At 45.9% G+C, this 25715-nt stretch overlaps 1 protein-coding gene across 2 annotated transcripts in view; it reads left to right on the forward strand.

The window, feature by feature from the left end:
* Positions 1-651: 651 nt before the first annotated feature.
* Positions 652-25715, forward strand: part of ST8SIA4 (ST8 alpha-N-acetyl-neuraminide alpha-2,8-sialyltransferase 4) — a 223883-nt gene continuing 198819 nt past the window's right edge. The window contains exons 1-3 of one of the 2 annotated variants that reach the window (XM_073677965.1): positions 937-1054; positions 7300-7455; positions 22576-22707. In XM_073677965.1, the coding sequence (XP_073534066.1) occupies positions 7334-7455; positions 22576-22707 (254 nt within the window). In that variant the 5' untranslated portion in view covers positions 937-1054; positions 7300-7333. Of the gene's footprint in view, positions 1055-7299; positions 7456-22575; positions 22708-25715 lie in introns of both variants that reach the window. The other variant, XM_073677973.1, reaches the window with a different exon arrangement.

Consider the following 25715-nt stretch of genomic DNA (forward strand, 5'->3'; position numbering starts at 1 on the left):
AAAAAAAGTGCTTTAGTAAGTCAGTAAAAAGTAGGTAGGAGTATTTAAAACAAGAAAATGATAAGGGTGCCCATACTTATGCACCTTTCAAATTTTGTTTGAATGCAGATTGCACATTTTCTGTTAGTACAATAAACCTCATTTCAAGGCAGAAACATTACTGTGTCCAACAGCTATTACATATATCAAACTGAAATAGCTGTTGCAAAAACACCAATTTTTATAAAACATTAAGCTTAAGATTAATAGGGGTGCCCAAACTTTTTCATATGACTGTATATATATATATATATATATATATATATGTCCTATATATGACTCCATCACACCAGTGTACACTGGTTTCCTACATTGTAGACATTGACCATTGGCAGTGAGGAATTTCTGAGAAGTTGCCAGTCATCTGCACTTCACAGCCCCGTGTGTACCAGTGTCAGACCGCAGGCTTCTGGGAAGGAAACAGTTAACAAAGCAATCTAAGGAGAATTTATAATAGACATCAATGGCAGCGGAGTTTTTAACACTCTCACCGCTGGAGGGCTCGTCTCTCAGGTGCTCGGTGAGGAGAGGGAGGCCGCTGAGCCCCTCCAGCTGCAGAGCAGAGCCCTCCTCCCCCGATAGCTGCTTACTATGACAGCTATCACGGTTTTGGCCACCTAATGACGTCACATATCCCGACAGAAGGGGCGTGACCACAGCCGGCTAGAGGGGCGGGGCTGTGTCTGAGAAGTAACGGAGGGAGCCTGCCGCTGCTGCTGCCGGTGATTGTGCGCACCGCGGCTGCAGCCACTCTATGCCTGAGCATCAGCTGCCCATCTCTGAGGAGGCTGCAGCTCGCAGGAGACCACAGCAGCTCCTTCACCTGATTCCTCCTGTCATCTCTTATTACTACAAGGAGAACCTGAGGATCGGGAGCTCCTGCATGCCAGGGACTATAAGACATGCGTTCTATAAGGAAGAGGTGGACGATCTGCACCATAAGTATCCTCCTGATCTTCTATAAGACCACGGAGATCGCCAGGACTGATGAGCACCAGGATTCACCTCTCAATGGGTGAGTGCTGGCAGAGTGTGGAGGCTCTGTGCCAGTGTGCCTGCCACCTGTCTGGCTTCTGACCCCTGATTTGTGGGAGCTCCTGCTGGCATGCCTGCTAACAAAGGACAACTTTGCCTGTGCTGTCAGTGCTTTGTGTGGTGCTAGTGGAGGCTGAGGATTTCCTATGTTTCGCCATCAGACCCCATCAGAATGTGTCATTGTGTCAGTGCTGCACTAAACCAGCAGCCCTGGTGGCAGATGTGCTTGCTTTGCTGGTTTCCTCCTGTTTTGCTCACTGCTTGTGTCCCTGAAGTGATCTTTAGTAGTCTGCACACTTCCTCTAACTTTTTTCTGGTTTTCTGTATGACTGATCACACTTTTTTTTCCCTATTCTTTTCTTCTTTCACAAGTATTTTGTATATATATTTTTTTAAAGATGTTTTAAAATGTAACAACTTTTCATTCAGTAGGAGTCTGTTATAACAATGGTCATTGTAACAAGTCATCAGATGAATCGCAATCCCTTTTATTATTATTATGATCAGACTTTTTTGTCCCATCATCACTGTGCATGTAATTTATGGTGAATCACGCTGAACACGCCGGTTATGGCTCTTTCTCATACAGTACAAGCCTCGTGTATGGAGAAATTGGTTTGATTAAAAAATATTGGATTTTAAGAATTTTCTTACACTTCTGGCCAATGATATCCGTGTTCATCTTGCTTAGTAGAATAGTAATATCCCAGTATTTAGTGAGGTGATAGTTTGGATCGTGTTCCTCTCGTAGGTAATAATTAAAGGCTTTCAGTCTAAAAGACTCTACAGTAATATTTCGTACAGCGTGTTTAGTATTTCCCAGGGTTTTCTAGTGCAGTGAATGTGTGCTGATATACACAGTCTTTATATTGACAGACAAAAGTGAATCTCCTGCTGACTGGGGCTGCAATAAAATGGGTACATTAGCTAAGTACTGTAATTTTCTATTGAACTAAAATGTAATGCTGCTATAAAGCCCCAACATATGATTGACTGAAGCGGGAAAAAAATGTTGGATCACAACACTTTATCTCTGGTTTTATCACTGCCATTGATATTGGAGAAGAGCAAAAAAATAAAGTGTGACGCTGAATCCTAATCTGGGAACGCAGAACCCGAAAAGGAAAAATCTAGATGAGTGTAAAGGGAAGGTCAGAGGAGTCAAGAGGTTAAAAAATAGGGGGCCCGACTAATAAAAGGGACCGCTACTCGGTGAATGGGTAAAAGGCAAGACCAGAGAAAGGGAGAAGCACAAAGCCAGAAGAGCCTAACATGTAGGCACAGACAAAGAAACATGCATAGAGAATGAGCGAAACAAAGAAATGGATAGACAAAGCAGCCGGCCATAAGATGACCATATATAAATCAGGCCACCCCTAGATATAGGTACTCCTGGGATATAGGGTTGGAAGACAAAGCCAGATGGATATATAGAATCTGCCAGCAGAACATGCAAGTACATCAAGAAACCCATTGCTTGCTGCAAAAGTGAAAGCTTATAATAGGGGTATACCACAACAGACAGACACTCATTGTACAACATAATGGAGTAATCTTGTCTGAAAGAACGTGCAAGATAGGTGCGAGACATGTTGTCTGATATTCAGCTGAGCTGTCAGTCTCCCGCTTCTCATTTATTTCCATTCTTATTCAAAGAAAAGGCAAATGGGCGAGGGGCTGTGGCATGGCATGGACAGCAATCTGGTATCATGACAATGGGATTAATGTCATTAAGTCTTTAATTATCTATCCACTCTCACTGATTTCCCTTCTCGGTTATAATAAGCTTATCATAAGTCATGTGATTTGAAGGGGGGGGGGATAAAACCCCACCTGCTTCAGTGGTATAGAGGCACCCATGCCCACATCCCAGCCCCAGGAAGGTTTTTGTTACAATAATCAGGGGAGCACATGCAGTTCAGCCAGCATCACCCAATGTATTAATTAAGTTCAGCAATTACAAAGCTGTGGGTTGTGACAGATCGGTTGCTCTCCAAGTCTAAAGCCTTCTGTTGTTCTTATTTGCTTAACACTATTCAAAGCTAAAGACCACAAATGTTCGGCTATAAAACTATACTACCTCTAAGGGACATTAGTGTTTTCTAAAGAGTTCCATCTTAAGCCCATTACATTTCCCAGTTCGTACAGAACGAGGTTTGGATGTTCTCCAGGTTACTTCAGACATCACGATGCACATTTTTACCAATCCAGATTGTGACTATGGTAATTAGCACAACACTTCTGCTTTCCACAAAAGTAATTAGGGCCACATTATGCAACATGCATATTGATTATCACAGTCATGTTTTCTATTTTTTTTCTCCCCCCTAAGGAAACATGATGTGTTTTTGTTTGTCCTCGACTAGAAAAAACACATCTGTGTCCTGCTATAGGAAGTCTGCTTAATCTGCGCTACAATCATTGTCTTCATTCTTGTGATGGAAGTCACTAATGAGGCGAGATTTCTGTTCTCAGAAACTTGGCTGGAACTTAGTGTTCATAAAGTTTCATTGCTTAAAATTTTAACGTGGGCAGTGTATTGTTATGGGAGAAGGCAGAATTCTAATTATTTAATTCCTTGGAATATGAAACCATTTACTGTTATTGTTTTGAGGTGGTGAAATTGGTTTTCCAATATTTCTACTTTGGCACACCTTATGAAACTGCTTAATGGTTCAATATATTTATACAGTTGTCTTTATATAAGATCTGAATATGAAATGTCAGCAAAATATTATAGATTTTTTTGTTGTTGCAGTCAGGTCCAGTAAGACACTAAATCTTTGTACAGAATCTTTTAGTACTGCTGGATTTCATACAAATTTTTAGATTTTACAGGATGATTCCTTTTAAAGTTTTCACCCTAAGTTGGACGACCACATACTCAAATTATGTAGAGATTTCACTTGTTCTCTGCTTCATTTCTAATTCCTGACTGCCTCATCACCTACCTTTTAAAGCTAGCATGCCCATCTGCTTACCCATTTTGAACCCTTTAATAGTGAACAGTGGGTGCATATATTCAAGAGCTCATAAGGCTTTTTCTGACACAAGGTTGTGTATGCCTTGAAATTGAAATGAACCATAAAAAAAACATACATCTGTGCAGCATGGGATCCCATGTATGATGGAGAAATTTGTAGAGCACATTGTATTGTAAATTTCTGGTTTTGCCCTGAAACCAGTCACACAGATATGTAATATTAAAGGGGTATTGTCATGACATTAAATTGCTTTAGTTAGACACCATGAAAATATGGAAGTTTGCAACTGACTTGCTTTTTCTATCTGATGTCATTTTTCTGCAATGAGAACTTTTATCTTACATAGTGTACAGTTGGTTTCCATGTAGCTCGGTCACTACTGCTTGCCCAGGTCCTGGCCAAAATGTGCAGTAGTGACATTCCAGGAGAGGAAATCCAGTCATCTTTCTCCAACTCATTGATTTCTATACACTAGCTAGCTGCTCACCTTTCTTCCCCTTCCTCTCATCTCCTGTTAGGGTTTCTATCAGTCTGGTGGAATCACTATTTACCAGCCCCAAACATTGGCAGTTTCCAGGGCAGTTCTTCTAATCAGGACTCTCACTTTCCTGAGCTATGCGCTTGTTCACAGAAACTTTCCATGGAAGACTGGCACTACTGCTCCTAAAGTATGTGCTTTAGGTAAGGACAGTAGTGCAGGAAATGCATCATACCTCAGAATCTCGGATACCACAATCAATTTTTCAGAAAAAAAATGTGGAGCTCAACACCAGGTTATGAATTCAGGAGTGGCAGTGAAACTGTGATGAAAAAGATGGCATAATAACTTGGCACGTGTGCTAAAGCAGGGATGGGGAACATTTTTTGTGCCAAGGGCCATGAGGATCTTTATACCATCTTTCGAGGGCCGTACAAAATTATCATCTAAAAATATTTGGTCAAACATTTAATACATCACAGAAGATTTGGGTCTGCGGTATAGGCATCACATGGGGCTGGGGTATAGCCATCACCGGAGACATAAGGCTGCAGCATAGACATCACAGGTGATGCTGCCGCTGGTGTCTTCTGTGGGATGGGAGCACATTGAGTGCTCACTCCATCCACAGACTACGTGCAGACTCTGGCACTGGCCAGCATGATGACGTAATCTTTCATTGCACGTGTACTCAGTTTTCAGTACTGAATGCTGCGCGCGCGTACTCGCAGAGCAACAAGAAATTAAAGGGCCAGCAGCCATCAAAACGTAGCTGCTGGCCCGTGCACTGCAGTTCCTCTGTATCTGTGTGGGGGCTGGAGAAAAGGTCATTGAGGCCCAAGCCTGAGGTTCCCCACCCCTGTGCTAAAGTTTTAACCACAAATGTATTAAGAAATTGCATAAATACAAAGCATCTCTGAAAACAGAGACTGAAGTGCATTCACATTTGCTGAAAAAAATCTTTGTTATTACATAAGAGCAAGTATTTAAACCTGGATGCAAAATTCCTAAAATTGGTCTACTTCATGTCATCAGCAGTCACCCATGTATGGCTGTTTGGTATGAGATGTGCCATAATATATTGCTTCTTGTCAATTAATAGACACAGAATTATATATATTGAGCTCTGGTTTTGTAAAAAATGTGATTTCCTCACCAATACTTTAATTCTGGGTCACATATGCCTGTGCAGTGTGTGAATGGGCCCATAGATGCAGGTCTGTATTTTAACTTTTCTTTTCCTAAGAGGAAATTGTGCTTATCTGACTGACTGCATATTGTGATAAAATCTCTCACTTTATGAGAAACGCTTTTTTGTTTGGTTTTTCAGTTTGTATTCTAAATTAAAGCAACTTGTGAAATCCATCATTTAGGTGTCATGACATATAGGTCTATTAATCTCGCTGCTGGGCCACATATGCTGTCAAAGCTGTGATATATGGATCATGATGAAAACCACAAGAATATGTTGAGTGATTTTCTTTCTTTGTGGTAAACTCAGATCAGAATGTTGCTCTATTTAGTATACCGTTTAAAATGTGCAGTGCTATAGCATTGTAAAACTAGCCACAGACATGAGGAAACCGTTGGCTGAAGTGAACCTTTTCAAGTATTGTTCATTATTTTTATCCATTTATCGAAAATGTACAACAATCTTAACCTGTCATAAGTTTTTGTGCTGGTAGTTTATGGTAGAGTAACTGTTCCCATCAGCCCAAATTGGACTTCCACAGCCAGACTTACGGCCAGCCAGTCCGGTTAGTAGAAGTTAAGGAACTCCCTGGTTTTCAAATTTTAACACTTAGGCTGGGACGACACGGCGACTTTGGAAGTGACGCAGGTTGTGCTTTCAAGGATTGCTTTATGCTGCTGCCACATCACAGAATAAAACAAGAACTGGGGTCACATTGTGACCAATAAGGTACTGCGATAAGCAAATTACAAAGAAGCCACCTTCACTCTGAATTTTTGTAGCTTGGTTGTCTCAGAATCTTGGAGGTAATGGTGCAACTCCATTTACCTTCACTATGGTGTGGTGTTGCAGTGGCATGAAACGATCTTTAGCCATGTGACCTATGTTGTGTCCAAAGTGGCTGTGTAGTCCCAGCCTTGGGCTAGGTGCACATGAGCGTATTTGCTATCCGAGTGCAATTCGACAAAACATCGGATTGCACTTGGACCAATGTTATTCTATGGAGCCGTGCACATGTCCAATTCTATTCTTCTTCCTCGGACAGAGACTATCCAAGGAAAAAAATCGCTGCATGCCCGAGTTAGATCTGATATTTGGATCCCACTTGGCAAAGCAAGTCAATGAGTGCATGGGAAAACTTCAGACTGCACTCGGATGGAGAAGTTCTCTAACTTCTCATCCGAGAGAATCGGATCGCACTATCCTCACACTCTGATCAGAGTGTCACTTGCATAATTGATTTGATTCTCTCGGATGAGAGAATCTATGTTCATCTGCACCTGTTATTGTAGATAAATGGAGTTCGCTTAAAGAACTCCAGGTTGAGTCATAATAAATCTGCACACTAATAGTTGCCCAATAATTCTGCACACATGGATATTCTCCTAAAGAAGACAAAACCTCGTTATTACTTTCTCAAATATTCAGATTTATTAACCTTTTGGATTGAACGGCAGCACTGAAGTTGTTCAATAATAAAATTAATCATAAAAAATACAAATTGCCTAATAATTGTGCACTTTTTTTGCCATAGTTTTTTTTTCTCCTCTCAGTCTATTTTGTTCCTAAAGGTCCAGGGGCTAGAAGATAAAATAAGTCATGTAAATGCCACCAGTAGGAACTATTGAACTTCTTCTAATACCAGCACAAGAGCATATTCTGTACTTACCCGGAGAACTACAGGGATTGTTAGTGCGGGTTGTGCTGATCTACAGCCTTAGCATAAGGTGAGAATCTGTATGGATCACTGGTAAATATGAAATTTGCTTGTGAAGGGAAGCACAGAGTCCCAGTGCAGCAATAATTGCCTCCAATTGCTTCCTATAATTGATGTCTCTCGTTCCTGTTTCATCCCGCTTCTCTTTAACAAACTGCTTTCATTAAGACTCATTGATTGGTTTTCATGCACAAACTGCTTGTTTCTGATTTAGAAGATATAACAGAAAAATCTTAAGATATAGAGGGTAACAAGGCTTTGGGGCGCTCGAAAATCACAGTGGGAGTCATTATCTCTAAATAAAGAAGGCTTGTAGTGAAACTTCCCAGGGGTGACTGTCTACCAAGCTGACTATAAGGGCAAATGGACAATTCAGATAGAAAGTGGCAGGAACTTACTGAAAAACATAAAGTCTCTCTAGTCTTAGTTAAGGTGAATAATCCTGAGGAATCCTCAATATGACAAGATGAAGCAAAAATGACATTCACCAAAAAAGAATAATCCGAGACTGTTCTAAAAGTACATTAAAGTGACGACTACTTGTTACAAATTTGCAATTTGGGGGCAATAAGAGACTTTTTTCACTTCAGATATGTATTTTGACGACTTGACAAAAGAACTAAACCCCTATCTCTTGTGTATATCATACTCATGGCTCCTACCACTAGGCAATAAGTCCTCAGCTTTTAAAGGACTCATCATTTAGATAATGTTTGTTACTTGTAACGGAATTCTGCTGGTTACTTTAAAGCTTTTTAAAGAGTACGAGTCTATATCTAGTAGTATTATTATTATGCTTTTTTTTTCAGTAACGGACAGTAAAATCATTTTGCTGGTTGAATTATGTGCTTTTATTGGTGTGCTCAGATCCACATTAGTAATTTATGTTCATTTATTGAATTATGCTTTGAGTTTTGTATACCAATAATAAATGAGGATAGATGATGAAGTAGCTTCTATCAATAACAGTAAAAGGGCAACTCAGGATGTAGCCATGAATGCCTTCCACTCAGAGTTTATATCATCCTAAGTGTATTTTATTACTTTGTTGCTTCTTTGTGATATTTAGGTGTATGATGAATATTCTGTACAGCATGGTCTGGTTTGCTGTAGTGATTTACTATATGTTGTCTGCATAGTAATAGGGAGACTGAGTGGATACCTATAGAAAAGGCATGTCAAACAAACACACAAAATGGCCAAAATGAAAAACTTGGACAAAGTCGTGGGCCAACTAGTATACAGAATAGTGGCCCCACATAGTGCTCCATACAGCGTAATGGGCCCCATATAGTCCTCCATACAGAATATTGGCCCCCATCGTCCTCCATAGAGCGTAATGGGCCCCACACAGTGCTCCATACAGCGTAATGGGCCCCACATAGCCCTCCATACAGAATAATGTGCCCCACATAGTGCTCCATACAGAATACTGAGAATAATGGGCCCCACATAGTGCTCCATACAGATTAATGGGCCCCACATAGTCCTCCATACAGAATAATGGGCCCTACATAGTCCTCCATACAAAATAATGGGCCCCACATAGGGGTGGTAGTTTTGGTGTCGCATGACAAATATAACCACCATGCGGGCCAGATTTGGCCCACAGGCCAGAGTTTGACACGTATGCTCTAGAGCATGTTAGCTCCCGATCCCTTCCAGCTTCAGTGCAGTTGTGCTCCCCCGATACTGCAGAGGTGATGATGCGACTAGTCCAATCTTTCACTCACATAGGAACATGCCACTCCCCCAGCAAGAAGGAATCCTGAAAGCAAGGGAGTACACACCTGCAGAAAAAAAATGAACCAACCCCTTTAAGTTTTCCAATATTTACAACATAATTTTAGAAAATCTCTGGCGCCATTGCTGCAGTTTTTTTTTTTTTTTTTAACTGTGCTTTATTCACTCTCGCTGGTCCAGCGCTGAGTCTCTGCTGCTGCTCCCGGTGTTTGTTATTGGCTGCACTGCTGACGTAAAGTCCACAGTACTGCAGCCAGTCAGTGAGCTCAGCAGCTCATACCATTAACTCTGGCAGAGCCGCTGAGCTCAGGTATTGGCTGCAGCGCTGTTGATGTGATGTCAGTGCTGCAGACATTTATTGGCACTGGGAGCATAGTTTGGTTGGTTGTAAAGCACAGTTTGTTATTTAAACGAAACTACAACGTGGGGAATGTTTTACAAAATCATAAAACCCCTTTAAGACTATATCTTTAACCACTTCCCACTGCATGATGTAACATTATGTCTTGGAGCTGTTGAATAGAGAGGGCTCAAGAGCTGAGTCTACAACATATCTGGCAGATGCCGACTGTGCCACACAGCTGGCTCCTGCTGTAATCTCTTAAATGCCATTGTCAATCTCTGACAGTGGTATTTAAGGTGTGCCATTCCTGGTAAATTGATGTGGTATCTAAAGCTGACAGCTGAATGCCACAATGGCTGCCATGTTGGTACTGCTGTGAAGTCCAGCCAAAGTCTGGGCTTCATAGTCAGAGGGGATTGCTATTCTATATACAGATGTGTTTGAAAGTTTTTGAACCCTTCAGAATTTTGAAAATGTCTGCATAAATCTGCATCAGATTTTCACATAAATCCTGAAAATATATAGAGAGCCAAATAAAACAAGTCAAAATATGAGACTAATATTTTTAAGATATGGAAAATGATCCAATATCACTTGCTTTGAAAGGCAAAAGTATGTGAACCTTTGTTTTCAGTATCAATTGTGAACCTCTTGTGCAGATCCAGCAATAACTGCATATAAACATTTCTGGTAATGGTTGATTAGTCTTACGCATCAGTTTGGAGGAATTTTATCCCTCGCCTCTTTCATATGTCCAGATATTTCCGGTACTGGAAAAACCAGTACCGGACATATGCGTGTCCGTGTCTTTGTGTCCATGTGTATGATATGTGTGGCATCCCTGTGCCGCCCATGTGCCGCATCAGAATCACACGCATCGGCGCCTGGGAGTCAGTGGTGCAGTTCCCAAGTGCCAGGCGCTGAACGCTACTCTCATCATTGACCCCTGCCAATGCTGCAATTCGCGCCAGCAGGGGACAATGTTGAGAGTAGTATTCTGCTCCCGATGTCTCCAAAACCTGTAAAAATAAGTATAAAATAAAAAATCCTTATACTCACCTGTCCCAAGTGTCCCACGCTGTAATCCATCTGACCACACACGCTGAGGAGAATGACGCGCTCCAGCGAGCGGGCCCCTGTCCTCCACTGAGCTCACTGAGCGGTGTCCCGTCACTCAGTGAGCTCAGTGAGTTCAGGGGCCCACTCGCTGCAGCACGTCATTCTCATCTGCTTCTCAGCGTGTGAGGTCAGATGGATTACAGCATGGGACACTGTTCTGTGAGATTCCTGGGTTGACTTGCATGCACTGCTATTTTGAGGTCTCGCCACAGATTTTCAATGATGATCTGATCAGGGGACTGTGAGGACCATTGTAAAATCATCAGCTTGTGCCTTTTGTGGTAGTCTGTTGTGGATTTTGATGTGTTTAGGATCATTATCCATTTGTAGATGCCATCCTCTTTTCAACTTCAGCTTTTTACCGATGGTGTTATGTTTGCATCAAGAATTTGTTGAGATTTCATTGAATCCATTCTTCCCTCAACTTGTGAAATGTTCCTCGTGCCATTGGCTTCAACACAACCCCAAAGCATGATCGATCCACCCCCTTGCTTAATGTTTGGCGAGATGTTCTTTTCCTGAAATTCTGTGCCCTTTTTTCTCCACGCATATCTTTGATTACTGTGGCCAAAGAGTTCTATTTTAACCTAATCGATCCACAGGACTTGTTTCCAAAATGCATCAGGCTTGTTTAGATGTTCTTTTGAATATTTCTGACGCTGAATTTTATGGTGAGGAAGCCGGAGAGGTTTTCTTCTCATGATTCTTCCATGAAGGTCATATTTGTGCAGGTGTCTCTGAACAGTAGAACAATGTACCACAACTCCAGAGTCTGCTAAATCTTTCTTAAGGTCTTTTGCAGTCAAGCGCGGGTTCTGATTTGCCTCTCTAGCAATCCTATGAGCAGCTCTCACTGAAATTTTAATTGGTCTTCCCGACCTTATCTTCACCTCCACTGTTCCTGTTAACTGCCATTTCTTAATTACATTTTGAACTGAGGAAAGGGCAAATTGAAAACGCTTTATCTTCTTATAGCCTTCGCCTGCTTTGTGGGCCTCCACCATTTTCATTTTCAGAGTGCTAGGCAGCTGCTTAGAAGAACCCATGGCTGCTGTTTTTTGGAATGAGGTTAGATGAGGTTGGGTTTTTATAAACCTGGGAAATTTTCATCACCTGGCCTTTCCTAATGATAATAGTGAACAAGCCATAACCCTAACAGGCTAATTAAGGTCTGAACCCTTGGTCAAAGTTATCTGAGCACGCAAATCTCCAACGGTGCCCAAACTTTTGCATCGGCCCATTTTCCTTTTTGTAATTTTGAAAATGTAAAAAATGACTTTTTGGCCTAAAATACAAAGGAAATGTGTCATCTTTAACTTTAGACATTTTAGAGATCATTTCATCTTCTACTGTTCACAATAACAGTAATTTTGACCAGGGGTGCCCAAACATTTACATGCCACTGTATATCTCATCAGAAAAATGTGCTTCTTTTTCTGCCAGAATTGATCAGCCACTATCAAAATTCTCATTTCTGAGGTAAAAAAATAAATGTATTGGGGCAAAAAATATAAACATATGGGGGCAATTTAATGGACACATTAGGGCGCTTTTAACAGCAGGATCAGGCTGATGGGTACTACTGCTCCCATCGAACTGATCCTGCTGGCACTAGTGGATGGGGAACAGACATAGGCCGATGGGAGTAGTAGTGTCACATCGGCCTATGTCTACCTGCATGCAGACCCCACGCAGACTCACACAGACACTTACCATACTAATCCTGACAGGGACATTCAGGTCTATCCTCTTGTACCATCCCTGGTGCTCAGCCATGATCCAGGAAGAGGGGAATGGTATGCAATTCTTGTCTTCCTGGATTTATGGGATGGATTTATGGGATGCTCATGGGATGGCCGGAACGCCCCCACATGAGGTTACTTCCCATTTGCTGCGGATTTGGGCTACAAAATCGCAGCAAATGCGCTTCAAATCCGCAAGTAGTTTTACATATTTGCGGATTTGAAGCAGCTCAAAGCAAGTTTATGGCGGCGAAATCGCCGCGATTACGCAAAATAATTGGTGGTGCTGCGTATTTTTCCGCAATGACATCCGCATCACTGGATCTGTACATGCGGATACCATGCGTTTCAATGTGCGGATGGTACCCGGGTGTGGAGGAGAGGAGACTCTCCTCCGGACCCGGGTACCATAGAACCTGTGAAAAAAAGAATAAAATAAAAAATAAATATTATACTTACCTTCTGATGGCCCCCGGTGTCCTGGTCTTGGCTTGCCGGCAGCTCGTGGTAGACTGAAAGGACCTGCGGTGACGTCATTTAGTCCTGTGATTGGTCATGTTGTGGCGCCCCTGAGGGTTCGGTCGCCACAGAGGTACTGCACCTCACCCAGAGGTGTGGTGTCTCCCTTCTCTCAGGTAAGGAGGGAGTGCTGCAAAGAACCCCAACACCTACATCCAACACTACACTACCCCAGGCCAGCAGGAGGGGCAAGACGCAATGTAGTTTTCTGCTGAGCCCTGTCCCTGGCTGGGGTGGGGGGAACCCAAAGGTAGGGGGAACCAGTAGTGGGTGTGGGTGGAGGAAGTAGTTTATGGGAGCACTTATACAGTAGAGATATAAAAGGTAGACATCTTAACAGTAATTGGAGTCGAGGAATGTGGTTCAGAGGAACAGTCTGGGAGCAGAGTCTCTATAGGAGCTCTGCTCCACTACAAGGGCCCAGGACTGAGGCCCAGGAGGGGAGCAGGGAGTAGGCTCCGTTTTACAGAAGGGATCCTAGGGGAGTACGGCGAGTGCAGGTGGCACCCGTACACCCCGAACCTGCCAACTGTCAGGAGGGTCTGGGCTGCAAGAAGGGGACCGGCCCCTTGCCCAGTCGTGCAGCTTCAAGCCTCAGTTGTAAAAACCGGAGGCTTCTGGGTTTTATACCCAGAAGCCAAACCCCCACTCTAATCCAAGTAAGGTCAAGCAGGTCTGTGCAACTCCGACTGACAGAGGGGACCTCACAGCACCCGAACAGGATTAACAGTGGGAAGCGCAGGGCAGGAGGGAGTAAAGACCCAGCGTGAAGTCAGTCTAGAGAGGCACATAAGAAAGTGAGGTTCTGCCAGGTACACCCGAACTGCCTGATGAAGGACTGAACCCCTGCCCGGTGAACGCAGTGTGACGCGGGAGGCTTGCACCAGTACAGTGCACCTGTGGCCTGTCTAAGAACTGTGAGTAAATCTTGGATGACTGCACTGAGCTGCCTCCGCTTCTTTATTTCGCTGGTGCCATTTCCCTCCCTGCACTACAACGCCCAGTGCCTCCATTCGTTTACACTGCCCTGAGGCCTGCTCCACATGTGGGGAGCCGTTCCATCTCAAGCTGCCCTAACACCTGCCTCAGAGGACTGTCGCAGCGCTGGTGATCCTCACCAGACACCGCAGGTGGCGTCACGACAAATCCCCTATAAATTTCCCCTTTTTGCACTGACCGCCCTGGGTCACGGACCGGGCCAGCCACCGTGATCTCCCCCTAAAAAAAGCAGCCATAAGGCCCGGTGGCCGAGTACCCCATGGCCCTGGGGGCAAGTCAATATGACCACTGACGTCAGCAGGTCCTTTAATCTACTGCGAGCTGCCGGCAAGCCAAGGCAAGGACACCGGGTGCCATCAGAAGGTACAGTGCCTACAAGTAGTATTCAACCCCCTGCAGATTTAGCTGGTTTGATAAGATGCAAATAAGTTAGAGCCTTCAAACTGCAAACGAGAGTAGGTTTTATGAACAGAAGCATAAATCTTACAAACCAAAAAGTTATGTTGCTCAGTTGAATTTTATTAAATTTTAAACATAAAAGTGTGGGTCAATTATTATACAACCCCTATGTTTAATATTTTGTGGAATAACCCTTGTTTGCAATTACAGCTAATAATCGTCTTTTATAAGACCTGATCAGGCCGGCACAGGTCTGTGGAGTTATCTTGGCCCACTCCTCCATGCAGATCTTCTCCAAGTTATCTAGGTTCTTTGGGTGTCTCATGTGGACTTTATTCTTGAGCTCCTTCCACAAGTTTTCAATTGGTTTAAGGTCAGGAGACTGACTAGGCCACTCCAACACCTTGACTTTTTCCCTCTTGAACCAGGCCTTGGTTTTCTTGGCTGTGTGCTTTGGGTCGTTGTCTTGTTGGAAGATGAAATTACGACCCATCTTAAGATCCTTGATGGAGGAGCGGAGGTTCTTGACCAAAATCTCCAGGTAGGCCGTGCTATCCATCTTCCCGTGGATGTGGACCAGATGGCCAGGCCCCTTGGCTGAGAAACAGCCCCACAGCATGATGCTGCCACCACCATGCTTGACTGTAGGGATGGTATTCTTGGGGTCGTATGCAGTGCCATCCAGTCTCCAAACGTCACGTGTGTGGTTGGCACCAAAGATCTCGATCTTGGTCTCATCAGACCATAGAACCTTGAACCAGTCTGTCTCAGAGTCCTCCAAGTGATCATGAGCAAACTGTAGACGAGCCTTGACATGACGCTTTGAAAGTAAAGGTACCATACAGGCTCGTCTGGAACGGAGACCATTGCGGTGGAGTACGTTACTTATGGTATTGACTGAAACCAATGTCCCCACTGCCATGAGATCTTCCCAGAGCTCCTTCCTTGTTGTCCTTGGGTTAGCCTTGACTCTTCGGACAAGCCTGGCCTCGGCATGGGAGGACACTTTCAAAGGCTGTCCAGGCCGTGGAAGGCTAACCGTAGTTCCATAAGCCTTCCACTTACGGATGATGCTCCCAACAGTGGAGACAGGTAGGCCCAACTCCTTGGAAAGGGTTTTGTACCCCTTGCCAGCCTTGTGACCCTCCACGATCTTGTCTCTGATGGCCTTGGAATGCTCCTTTGTCTTTCCCATGTTGACCATGTCTGAGTGCTGTTCACAAGTTTGGGGAGGGTCTTAAATAGTTAGAAAAGGCTGGCAAAAGAGATCTTTAATCAACACATGTGAAGCTCATTATTCTTGGTGCCTGAACTACTTCTTAATAAAGTAGGGGGGCCAAATAGAATTCTTGTGGTTTGAGGGGTTGAATAATAAATGACACTCTGAATTAACTTTTAACGTTTAAAAAAAAAAAAAAAAAAAAAAATTTGCTGCAGTGCATTTCCCACTTCCAGGCTGATCTACAGTACAAATGTCACAATGCCAAGTTAATTCCGCATGTGTCAACCAGCTAAATCTGCAGGGGGTTGAATACTACTTGTAGGCACTGTAAGTATAATATTTATTTTTAGCATTCTTTCGGTTACATTATATAAATCCATGCCATTTGTATGGATTTATATAGTGTGACCAAGTTGTCAAGGACTTTCCAAGTGATGCTAAAATCGCTTGGAAAGCACTTGATAACCCGCATGCAGAAATGCATGTGAAGAACGCTTCCCATCCGCTTGTCCCTGGCAGGAAAAACGCATGTACAATCCGCATGTACAATCCGTATGTACAGTCCGCATGCGTTTTTTCTGCCAGGGGAGATGCAGAAACGGTCAGGAAAAATCCGGAGCATTTCTGCATCGTGGCCGTATAGCCTAAATCTGTATTCAGTGCAGACAGACTTTTCCATCACTGTGATAGAAGATGGAAGTTGCTACAGATGCAATTCTATATTAATGAGAGGAGGGTGGAGCTCTGTCTCTAGCTCCTTCCACTCCTATCTACAGAGAATTGTATCCACAAAACAAAGACACCTGAACCCCAGTCCAGAATCAAGAAGTGTAAAGATAAAAATTGTATATCTAAAATCACTTTTTATTTATATCCATAAGTAAAAAAATATTTATTTAAAATAAGGTGCCTCAAGACTTAAAGGGACGCAGTCTTAATACATATAATAAAGACTTATGACGCGCCCCCTGGGCCAGTGCTGTAGGGGATACCCGGAGCCGGATCTGGATAGGGGTAGTAGTCCTTGTGGCGGTGACCCGGTCCGTGCCCAGGGTGTCAAACTAAGTGGCAGTCTATGGCAGTAGATGTTAACTTGATTGTCGACTACGCCACCCGTTGAGTGCGGCTTTGAAGCCGCCGCTGCAGAGCAGTCCACTGAGGCCGGTGGTATATGTGCAGCAGTGATGGTATAACCCCCAACGGGAGGGGTATGGCCTCAGGGCAGCAGGTGTAGATGATGGGGGTTGTGCTGATGCAGAAAGAATATTCAGAGTCAGGAGATGCAGTTCAGGGTTTTTACTTACTGGTGTTCTCTTGGTCACTCTGGCCTTGAGTGACCACCCGAGCCGTGCTGCGTCCACCAGGTCCTGGACTCGGCCAACCCCCAGGCAATTCCGGAGCGTGGTCCTGAGCTCCTTTCTGACTCTCCCTTCCTCTGGCCGTTCCCACCAGGGATCCACTTTTGGCCGGCTCCCTCGGGTCTCTTGGTGGTCAAGCCTCCTCTGGGCTCCCTGACCCTATGCTCGGTGTGCCTTTCTAGTGGATTTGGTGAGGGTCGTGGCGGATCCTGACCACGACCTCCGGTTCCTGGCTAAGGTTCGTTTTGGGCCTCCGCCAGCTTGGGATCCGGTACCCTTGTCCGCCAACCCTTCACCCTTCTGTCCTTATTCTGGGATCTTGGGGTTCCTTCTTGTTTCCTCTCTGGGTCCTTCTCACTCCTCTCTCTCTCTCTCTCTCTGCAGGCTCTGCTCTGGAGCTGGGCCCAGCCGGAGCCGCAGCTCCCTGTCAGCCCTCCTGGCTGAGCTCCTCTGCTCTGCTCCTCAGGCTAAACTCTCACCCTGTTCTAAGATGGTGCCCACCTTATATACTCCCTCTATGTGTGAGCTCAGGTGACCAGCACCCAATGAGCTCCTATCTTTACCCAGACTACTCCCCCTATCTGCCCCTACACTACTGGGATGTTCCACCCCCCTCCCACTCCAGCCAGGGACAGACGCTGTCGTACCTGCACATAAACTGGTGGGAGTACCGTCGTTCTGTCCCCCGGAAATGGGATGTATGTAGTGCATGCAGCCTACTAGCTCAGTTCCACACTCCATCCTTACCCGGGAGTGGAATACCACACCTCTGGCTTGAGGTGTAATACCCCTGTAGCAGCCGAGTCCTCAGGGTGCTACATTCCCCCCTGGTAAATCACAGCACGTCCTCGGGCTGTAAAAGAATAAAAACATCCACAAACATACAATTTTTTTCAAAAACATCATAAACATATAAAACATTATATATATCATCAGCATAAAACTTTTTCATATAAACATTCTTGTTCCTCCGGCCATGGTGCAACTTGTGACCGGGTAATGTGCAACAGTCTCTTCAAGAAAAAACAGTTTCCTATAAAACCGGTAGGGGGCGCCTTAGAAAGCGCAACTATATACAAGGGATATGGCCGCTCTCAGTCCTCGGCCAGTGGGGAAAAGGGATGGCTGCTCACAGTCCTCAGCCTGTGGGGAGATGGGACACACTGTAACTGTTCACTGGTCCCAACGGGGACTATAATGGTAACAGTTCCTGTACCCTAACGGGTAACTATTTTACAGTTCCATTTACCGTACTTTAGTAGCGGCGTCCTCCTGATGCTTCCTCCCTGTACCCTTCAGACCCGTCCGGGTCCTCTTGCTCCTCCTGACACCTCAGCTCTTTCTCTGTCAGTCGGTGCACATGAAGGGCATAGGGTCCTTTGGCACATTGGTGCCGGGTGAAGGTGACCTCATCACCCAGGTAAAGATCACGACCTCTGTGTCCCTCCGGTAGGTGGGACTCGACATCTCTTCTGGTCACGAAGACGTCGCCGGGGGTGTGATGATCTCTGATGAAGCCCCAACCGTGCTGCAGTTGGAATTTAATTACAGTCCCGGTGGCACGGGGACCGTGGGCTGCACGGGGGTTCCTCCTGGTCCGGCTCTTCTGTTCTGCACTTTTTATTTGCAGCCGCTGCTCGCGGACCCGCCTCTCTCTTCTTTCTCGGTCAAAGGCTTCCAACTGCTGGCGGCAGCACTCTGCACGCTCCGCTGCAGCCGCCCGGGTCTCTTGAGTGAACCCGATGAGGTCTCCTCCTGCGGGGTCCCACTCAAACTGCGCCTCCTCTAACGAGAGCGGGGTCATCTTGACGGGCGCCGGAGCCGGGATCAGGGGCTCATCCAGAGGTCTTTCTTTCCGGAGTCGGGGATGGTGGAACTCCGGTGGCCACACAAAGGGCTGCCCATCCGGGCATGTGTGCTGGGCAAATAGGTCTTCACCCAGGTGTGGCGCTGTGGACGTTGAGGGCGCTGTTGTGGTGGCGGTGCCCGGGTTCACCAGGCCTTGCGACCAGGCTTGGGGCACCCTGAATGTAAAGGGCACCGTGAAGACGGCGGCGCCCGGGGTTACTTGGCCCAGCGACCAGGCCGGTGGCTCAGTGGAGGTAGAGGGCGCTGTTGGCACTGCGGCGCCCGGGGGTACTCGGCCTTGCGACCAGGCCGATGGCGCTTCCTGTTTGGTCGCACTCTGATTTGAGGCGCGTGACGTCACGGGGAGCGCGGCCGCGGCTTCTGTTTGAGGCCTAGTCGGGAGCGGTGACGGTGCAACGACGGGCACGGCAGGGGAAATTTCGGGCTCTGCGACGGGGAGCTGGGGCAGGCTCACGGCTTCTCGGCTCGGGGTAGTGACGTCCCCTTTACCTGCCTCCGTTTCTTTAGCTCCTTCCTCGGCGTCGTCTCCGGCCTTGATTCCTCCTGCGCCATCCTCAGAGGCGGTCTGACTCCTCGTCTCGGGTGGCGTGCTTCGCTGGCGGGTTCCAGCCTGCTGGGCCATCTCTCTGCTCCATGCGGCCAGTACGTCCCGCTGCACTCGGGCCATCCTCTGAGCCAAGCCCTCCAGTGCGGTCTGTGCACGCTCCCGGTCTCGGGGGAGCTGTGCCAGGATCTCCACCAGGCCTTCTGGGGTTGTCGCTTGCAACAGGCTCCTGACCACTGGGTCGGTGCTGCCTGCCTCTCCCTCCATCTCCAGGTACGGCTCCTCCAGACTCCTCCAGGCTGCTCCCATCTTCTCTCTTTTGTTCTGTATGCGCCCATACTGAGGGCGGTCCTGGGGTAACTTGGTGATTGTCAGTTCCAGGGGCAGTCCCCTCACGCTGATGGACATCTCTAACATCACAGTCTCTGCTGGTGGGGGCGGTTTCTGCTTTTGGCGCCATTCCTTGACCTGGCCCACGATGGGAGGTGGCCTCTTGCCACCCTCCGGCACGCCCATAATGGCGTCCGCTCTGCCAGGGCAGGAAATCTTCTGAAATGGCGGGAATCGTCTCCCAGTGGCGGGAAACTCCGTGGATGGCGGGAATCTTCACCGATGGCGGGAAGAAGGCTGAAGATGGCGCCGGATGGCGGGAAAACTTCACGGATGGTAAGTTTTAAAAGTCTCTTTTTCAGGCACGCAGTACCCGGTGGTTGCGGGCACGTTATCCTGCCGACTACGCCAAAAGTTGACGCGCCCCCTGGGCCAGTGCTGTAGGGGATACCCGGAGCCGGATCTGGATAGGGGTAGTAGTCCTTGTGGCGGTGACCCGGTCCGTGCCCAGGGTGTCAAACTAAGTGGCAGTCTATGGCAGTAGATGTTAACTTGATTGTCGACTACGCCACCCGTTGAGTGCGGCTTTGAAGCCGCCGCTGCAGAGCAGTCCACTGAGGCCGGTGGTATATGTGCAGCAGTGATGGTATAACCCCCAACGGGAGGGGTATGGCCTCAGGGCAGCAGGTGTAGATGATGGGGGTTGTGCTGATGCAGAAAGAATATTCAGAGTCAGGAGATGCAGTTCAGGGTTTTTACTTACTGGTGTTCTCTTGGTCACTCTGGCCTTGAGTGACCACCCGAGCCGTGCTGCGTCCACCAGGTCCTGGACTCGGCCAACCCCCAGGCAATTCCGGAGCGTGGTCCTGAGCTCCTTTCTGACTCTCCCTTCCTCTGGCCGTTCCCACCAGGGATCCACTTTTGGCCGGCTCCCTCGGGTCTCTTGGTGGTCAAGCCTCCTCTGGGCTCCCTGACCCTATGCTCGGTGTGCCTTTCTAGTGGATTTGGTGAGGGTCGTGGCGGATCCTGACCACGACCTCCGGTTCCTGGCTAAGGTTCGTTTTGGGCCTCCGCCAGCTTGGGATCCGGTACCCTTGTCCGCCAACCCTTCACCCTTCTGTCCTTATTCTGGGATCTTGGGGTTCCTTCTTGTTTCCTCTCTGGGTCCTTCTCACTCCTCTCTCTCTCTCTCTCTCTCTCTGCAGGCTCTGCTCTGGAGCTGGGCCCAGCCGGAGCCGCAGCTCCCTGTCAGCCCTCCTGGCTGAGCTCCTCTGCTCTGCTCCTCAGGCTAAACTCTCACCCTGTTCTAAGATGGTGCCCACCTTATATACTCCCTCTATGTGTGAGCTCAGGTGACCAGCACCCAATGAGCTCCTATCTTTACCCAGACTACTCCCCCTATCTGCCCCTACACTACTGGGATGTTCCACCCCCCTCCCACTCCAGCCAGGGACAGACGCTGTCGTACCTGCACATAAACTGGTGGGAGTACTGTCGTTCTGTCCCCCGGAAATGGGATGTATGTAGTGCATGCAGCCTACTAGCTCAGTTCCACACTCCATCCTTACCCGGGAGTGGAATACCACACCTCTGGCTTGAGGTGTAATACCCCTGTAGCAGCCGAGTCCTCAGGGTGCTACACTTACATATAATAATGATCAAATCAATCACATGCTATGCTGGTAATTAAATAGATATTTAAAGCAATATCCTTGAAAGGCATAAATATTATCCACAATGATTGACAAATGTGTGTATCATATATGGTAATAGTTTATATAGAGGCATAAGTGCAGAATGTCAAACAGATTGGAATTAGTAGACCATAGATAGTTGTTGGATGTATATGGGTCTGTCAAGTAGCCATAAATGTAGTAACAATATCTTGCCCCAATAAAAGTGCTAGTGCAAGGTACAAATTGTTCTAAAGTGAATACGCCAATGATAATTTAAGTACATACAAGTCTATGAAGTAGCTATAAATTGCGTCCCTCACCCCAACGTGCATTTTGCCTATCTTCTTCCGGGAGCGTGAACGTTCTTAGGCTTGTAGTAAAAAAATTAAATATTCATGGATAATCCCTTTAAAACCTATCTGATGACCACCAAGGATTGAGGGTGAGATACAGATTTCTGTATTTTCAGTCAACCTCACTTTATTTGATCATGTGCTAAGTAAGGAATCTACAAATTAATTAAAAATTACGTTGTCTCCCTCCTCCCCAAAATAAAATTACTCTAAGCTGCAGGCCACCACTCTTCTGTCTTTACCTTGCTGTCCACTGCCGGTAAAATCATCAAATGGGAACCATCACTAATAGTAAAGATTTTGAAACGGATTACTGGAAGTGGGGATGGGTTTTGTTTCTCTTCTCCGCCTCTCTTATCTGATACACTGCAAACAAGCATAGCAGAGGTGGGCTTTCAGTTTAGGGCAGGCTAGCTGTTGTCAAGCAAAGTACATGCTGGAAAGTGTGGGACAGGAAGTCCCAGCACTTGTAGTGCTGACAGAATATTGACCAAGAGGACCCGCCAAACACAGCCCATGACCAGAAGTGATGTTCTTTTTGAAAATGGCAAACCTTTTTATCTAATCTGGAGTTCTAGCCATTATTCTGAAGTCATTGGACGTTTTCATTGTGTTGTGGCTTAGTGACAGCAAAGACCTTTGTACGAAAAAAAACAGTCTTGCAAACTTAGTGCCTAGGAGAACAGTTCTTATAATAATAATTGTATACTTGCATAAATAAGGATGTAAGGAAGCAGAGCTATACCTCCAAAGTTTATTTAAATACGTAAACCACTTAATGTACAATACTTTTATGAGTGAAGAGCTTTCAAGTATTGATGTTTTACTGTCCACAGCTGTTTCAGTGTCTCATGCATAAGAAATATTTATTGACTATGAAGCTAATTAGCTCTTGTGTCTTTGTTACATTTCAGGGATGGTGAGCTCACATTGAGCAGACTGATGGTGAATAGCTCAGATAAAATCTTAAGAAAAGAAGGGTCAGCAGTCTTTAACCATGCAGAAGCAGGCTGGAAGATCAATTCTTCGTTGGCTTTGGAAATAAGGTGAGCGATCCAGAGTGTAAAATTGCAATGAATGAAAGTTAAATAATATTGTTTATGTGGCTGCAACTCTTGTACAAATCTGAAGATCGAACTTAAACCTGTTGATTTATCCTTAAAGAGGTTGTTCACTACTTTTACATTGATAATCTATCCTTAGGGTAAGTCATCAATGACCGGCCAGGGTCCGACACCTGGCCCCCCGCCGACCGGCTGTTATCGGTGTCGCCGTCCGCCAACTGGAGGTACTCACTTGCCAAGCAGCTCCATATTCTGGTAGTGGCCGACGCTTGGTACTACACATCCATCTAATATTCAAATCAATAGGAGGCGGATATTTAGTACCCTGAGATGACCAGCTCCGCAAGTGAGTACTTCCGGCCGGTGGCTGCCAACATGGATAACATCTGATCGGCAGGGGTGCCTGGTGTCAGACCTTGACCAATCAAATAGGATAGGTCATCAATGTAAAAGTAGTGGACAAACTCTTTAACCTGTTGGAGCATTTATTGGTTTGTCTGGTTTTGAAAACATTTTCAAATGACGAATTAAAAAACTATATTATCAGTTATAGTTGTGCTCAAAAGTTTACATACCCCGATAGAATTTTTCCTTTCTTGGCCTTGTTTCAGAGAATATGAATGACAACAAAAAAACTTTTTCTCCACTTATGGTTATTGGTTGGGTGAAGCCATTTATTGTCAAACAAATGTGTTTTCTCTTTTTAAATCTTAATGACAACCAAAATCATCCAATTGACCCTGATCAAAAGTTCACATAACCTAGTTCTTAATACCATGTATTGCCCCCTCTAACATCAATGACAGCTTGAAGTCTTTTGTGGTAGTTGTGGATGAGGTTCTTTATTTTCTCAGATGGTAAAGCTGTCCCATTCTTCTTGGCAAAAAGCCTCCAGTTCCTGTAAATTCCTGGGATGTCTAGCATTAACTGCGCGCTTGAGATCTCCCCAGAGTGGCTCAATGATATTGAGGTCAGGAGCCTGAGATGGCCACACCAGAACCTTCACTTTGTTCTGCTGTAGCCAATGACAGGTCGACTTGGCCTTGTGTTTTGGATCGTTATCATGTTGGAATGTCCAAGTACGTCCCATGCGCAGCTTCCGGGCTGATGAGTGAAAATTTGTCTCCAGTATTTGCTGATAACGTGCTGCATTCTTCTTTCCTTCACCAAGCTTCCTGTGCCTTTTGTAGCTCACACATCCCCAAAACATCAGCGATCCACCTCTGTGCTTTACTGTTGGAATGGTGTTCCTTTCATTATAGGCCTTGTTGACCTCTCTCCAAGTGTAACGTTTATGGTTGTGGCCAAAACGTTTTGAGGCTTGTATCTGTGCTGTTTGGCGTATTGTAAGCGAGATACTTTGTGGCATTTGCGCAGTAATGGATTTCTCCTGGCAACTCGACCATGCAGCCCATTTTTCTTCAAGTGCCTCCTTATTGTGCATCTTGAAATAGCTACACCGCTAGTTTTCAGAGAGTCCTGAATTTCAGCTGATGTTATTTGTGGGTTTTTCTTTGCATCTCAAACTATTTTTCCGGCAGTTGTGGCCAAAATTTTTGTTGGTTTACCTGACCATGGTTTACAGAGCCCCTGATTTTCCACACTACAGAAAAGAGAGGGGACCTCACTGACCATAAGAACTTAGTCTAGAGAACAGAGAGACATATCCAATGACTTTGAAGGTGGTAAACGACTTTACTGTACAAACTGCTCCGCTGATCTGTGTATGGCCCAGGTACTGACCACCAATGTACAAGATATGATAATCAGCTAAATGTCACAGCTGCAGGGCATTATGGAGAAGCCAGTGCGGACAAGCAAAAAGACATTCATCCACTTATTGATGCAGTTTCACACAAACTTGAACTTAATCCTTCGCGGATCGATCCACTCATCTTCAGTTCATAGGGGTGGCTCCCCATGCAAAATCCTCATCTGTTACCCGAGGAGAGAATGACTATAAAAAGTATCTCTCACTCGGGTGCACGCAGCACATCAGTTGGCCATTGATTTTTCCCTATGATGGCGTTGAAGGTGCATTGAAATTTTTGTTGATTCACAGTTCCCCATTTAAAGCTGGGTAGCCCAGCAAAAGAACAGATTGGGATTATTTTAGAGTTGAGTAATGGAATTCTCCAAAGACAAGTAGCACTTTCTGAAAGACAGAAGGATCTCGCTAAACTATTATTGGATGGTAACGAACACACTTAGAGTATATGCACAAGACTTCTTTTTCCACGTGGGTACGCCACAAAATGCAACTGAAAAAGAGCTCAAAGTGCTCAAAACAATGCAAATGTGCGTTTCCTAGTTGAAAATGACTTGCTGTGCATATGTTCAGGCATTTGAGTGTCTTTTAGCCACTCCAGGTTTCGAAACCCGCTAAACGTAGGTGTAGCGCCCCGAGGGTTCGGCCGCTACAGGGGTATTGCACCTCAACCAGAGGTGTGGTATTCCACTCCCAGGTAAGGATGGAGTATGGACCAGGGCTCAGTTAGCTGCACACTTATACACTCCTCATTTCCGGGGGACAGCTCGACGGTGCTCCCATTAGTATGCAGGCACGACTGACTATGACCCTGGCTGGAGTGGGGAGGGGGGAACCTAGTGATGTGGGAGCAGATAGGGGCTGGTTTCTGGGCATAGGAAGGAGCTCATTGGATGCAGGTCACCTGGGCTCAGACACTGAGGAGGAGGTATAAGAGGTGGGCACCATCTTAGAGTTCAGTTCAGTCTGTGAGGAGAAGACAGGGAGCAGAGGCTCTGCAGGAGCTCTGCTCCAGAGCCAGGCCCAGGGATGCGGGCAGGGCGAGAGAGAGAGAGGAGAAAGGAACAGAACAGAAAGAGAAGGAACCAAGGAGTGGAGAGGCCCAGAAACACGAAGGCAGAAGGGACCCTAAGGACCCAGGAGATTACGGGTGACGGGTCAGGCAAGAAAAGGGTACCGGAACCCAAGTTGGTGGAGGCAAATAATCCTCAGCCAAGAACCG

The sequence above is a fragment of the Phyllobates terribilis genome, unplaced genomic scaffold (genome assembly GCF_046119375.1).
Source record: "Phyllobates terribilis strain yellow unplaced genomic scaffold, ASM4611937v1 Scaffold_1__5_contigs__length_1240528914, whole genome shotgun sequence".
Classification (NCBI taxonomy): domain Eukaryota; kingdom Metazoa; phylum Chordata; class Amphibia; order Anura; family Dendrobatidae; genus Phyllobates; species Phyllobates terribilis.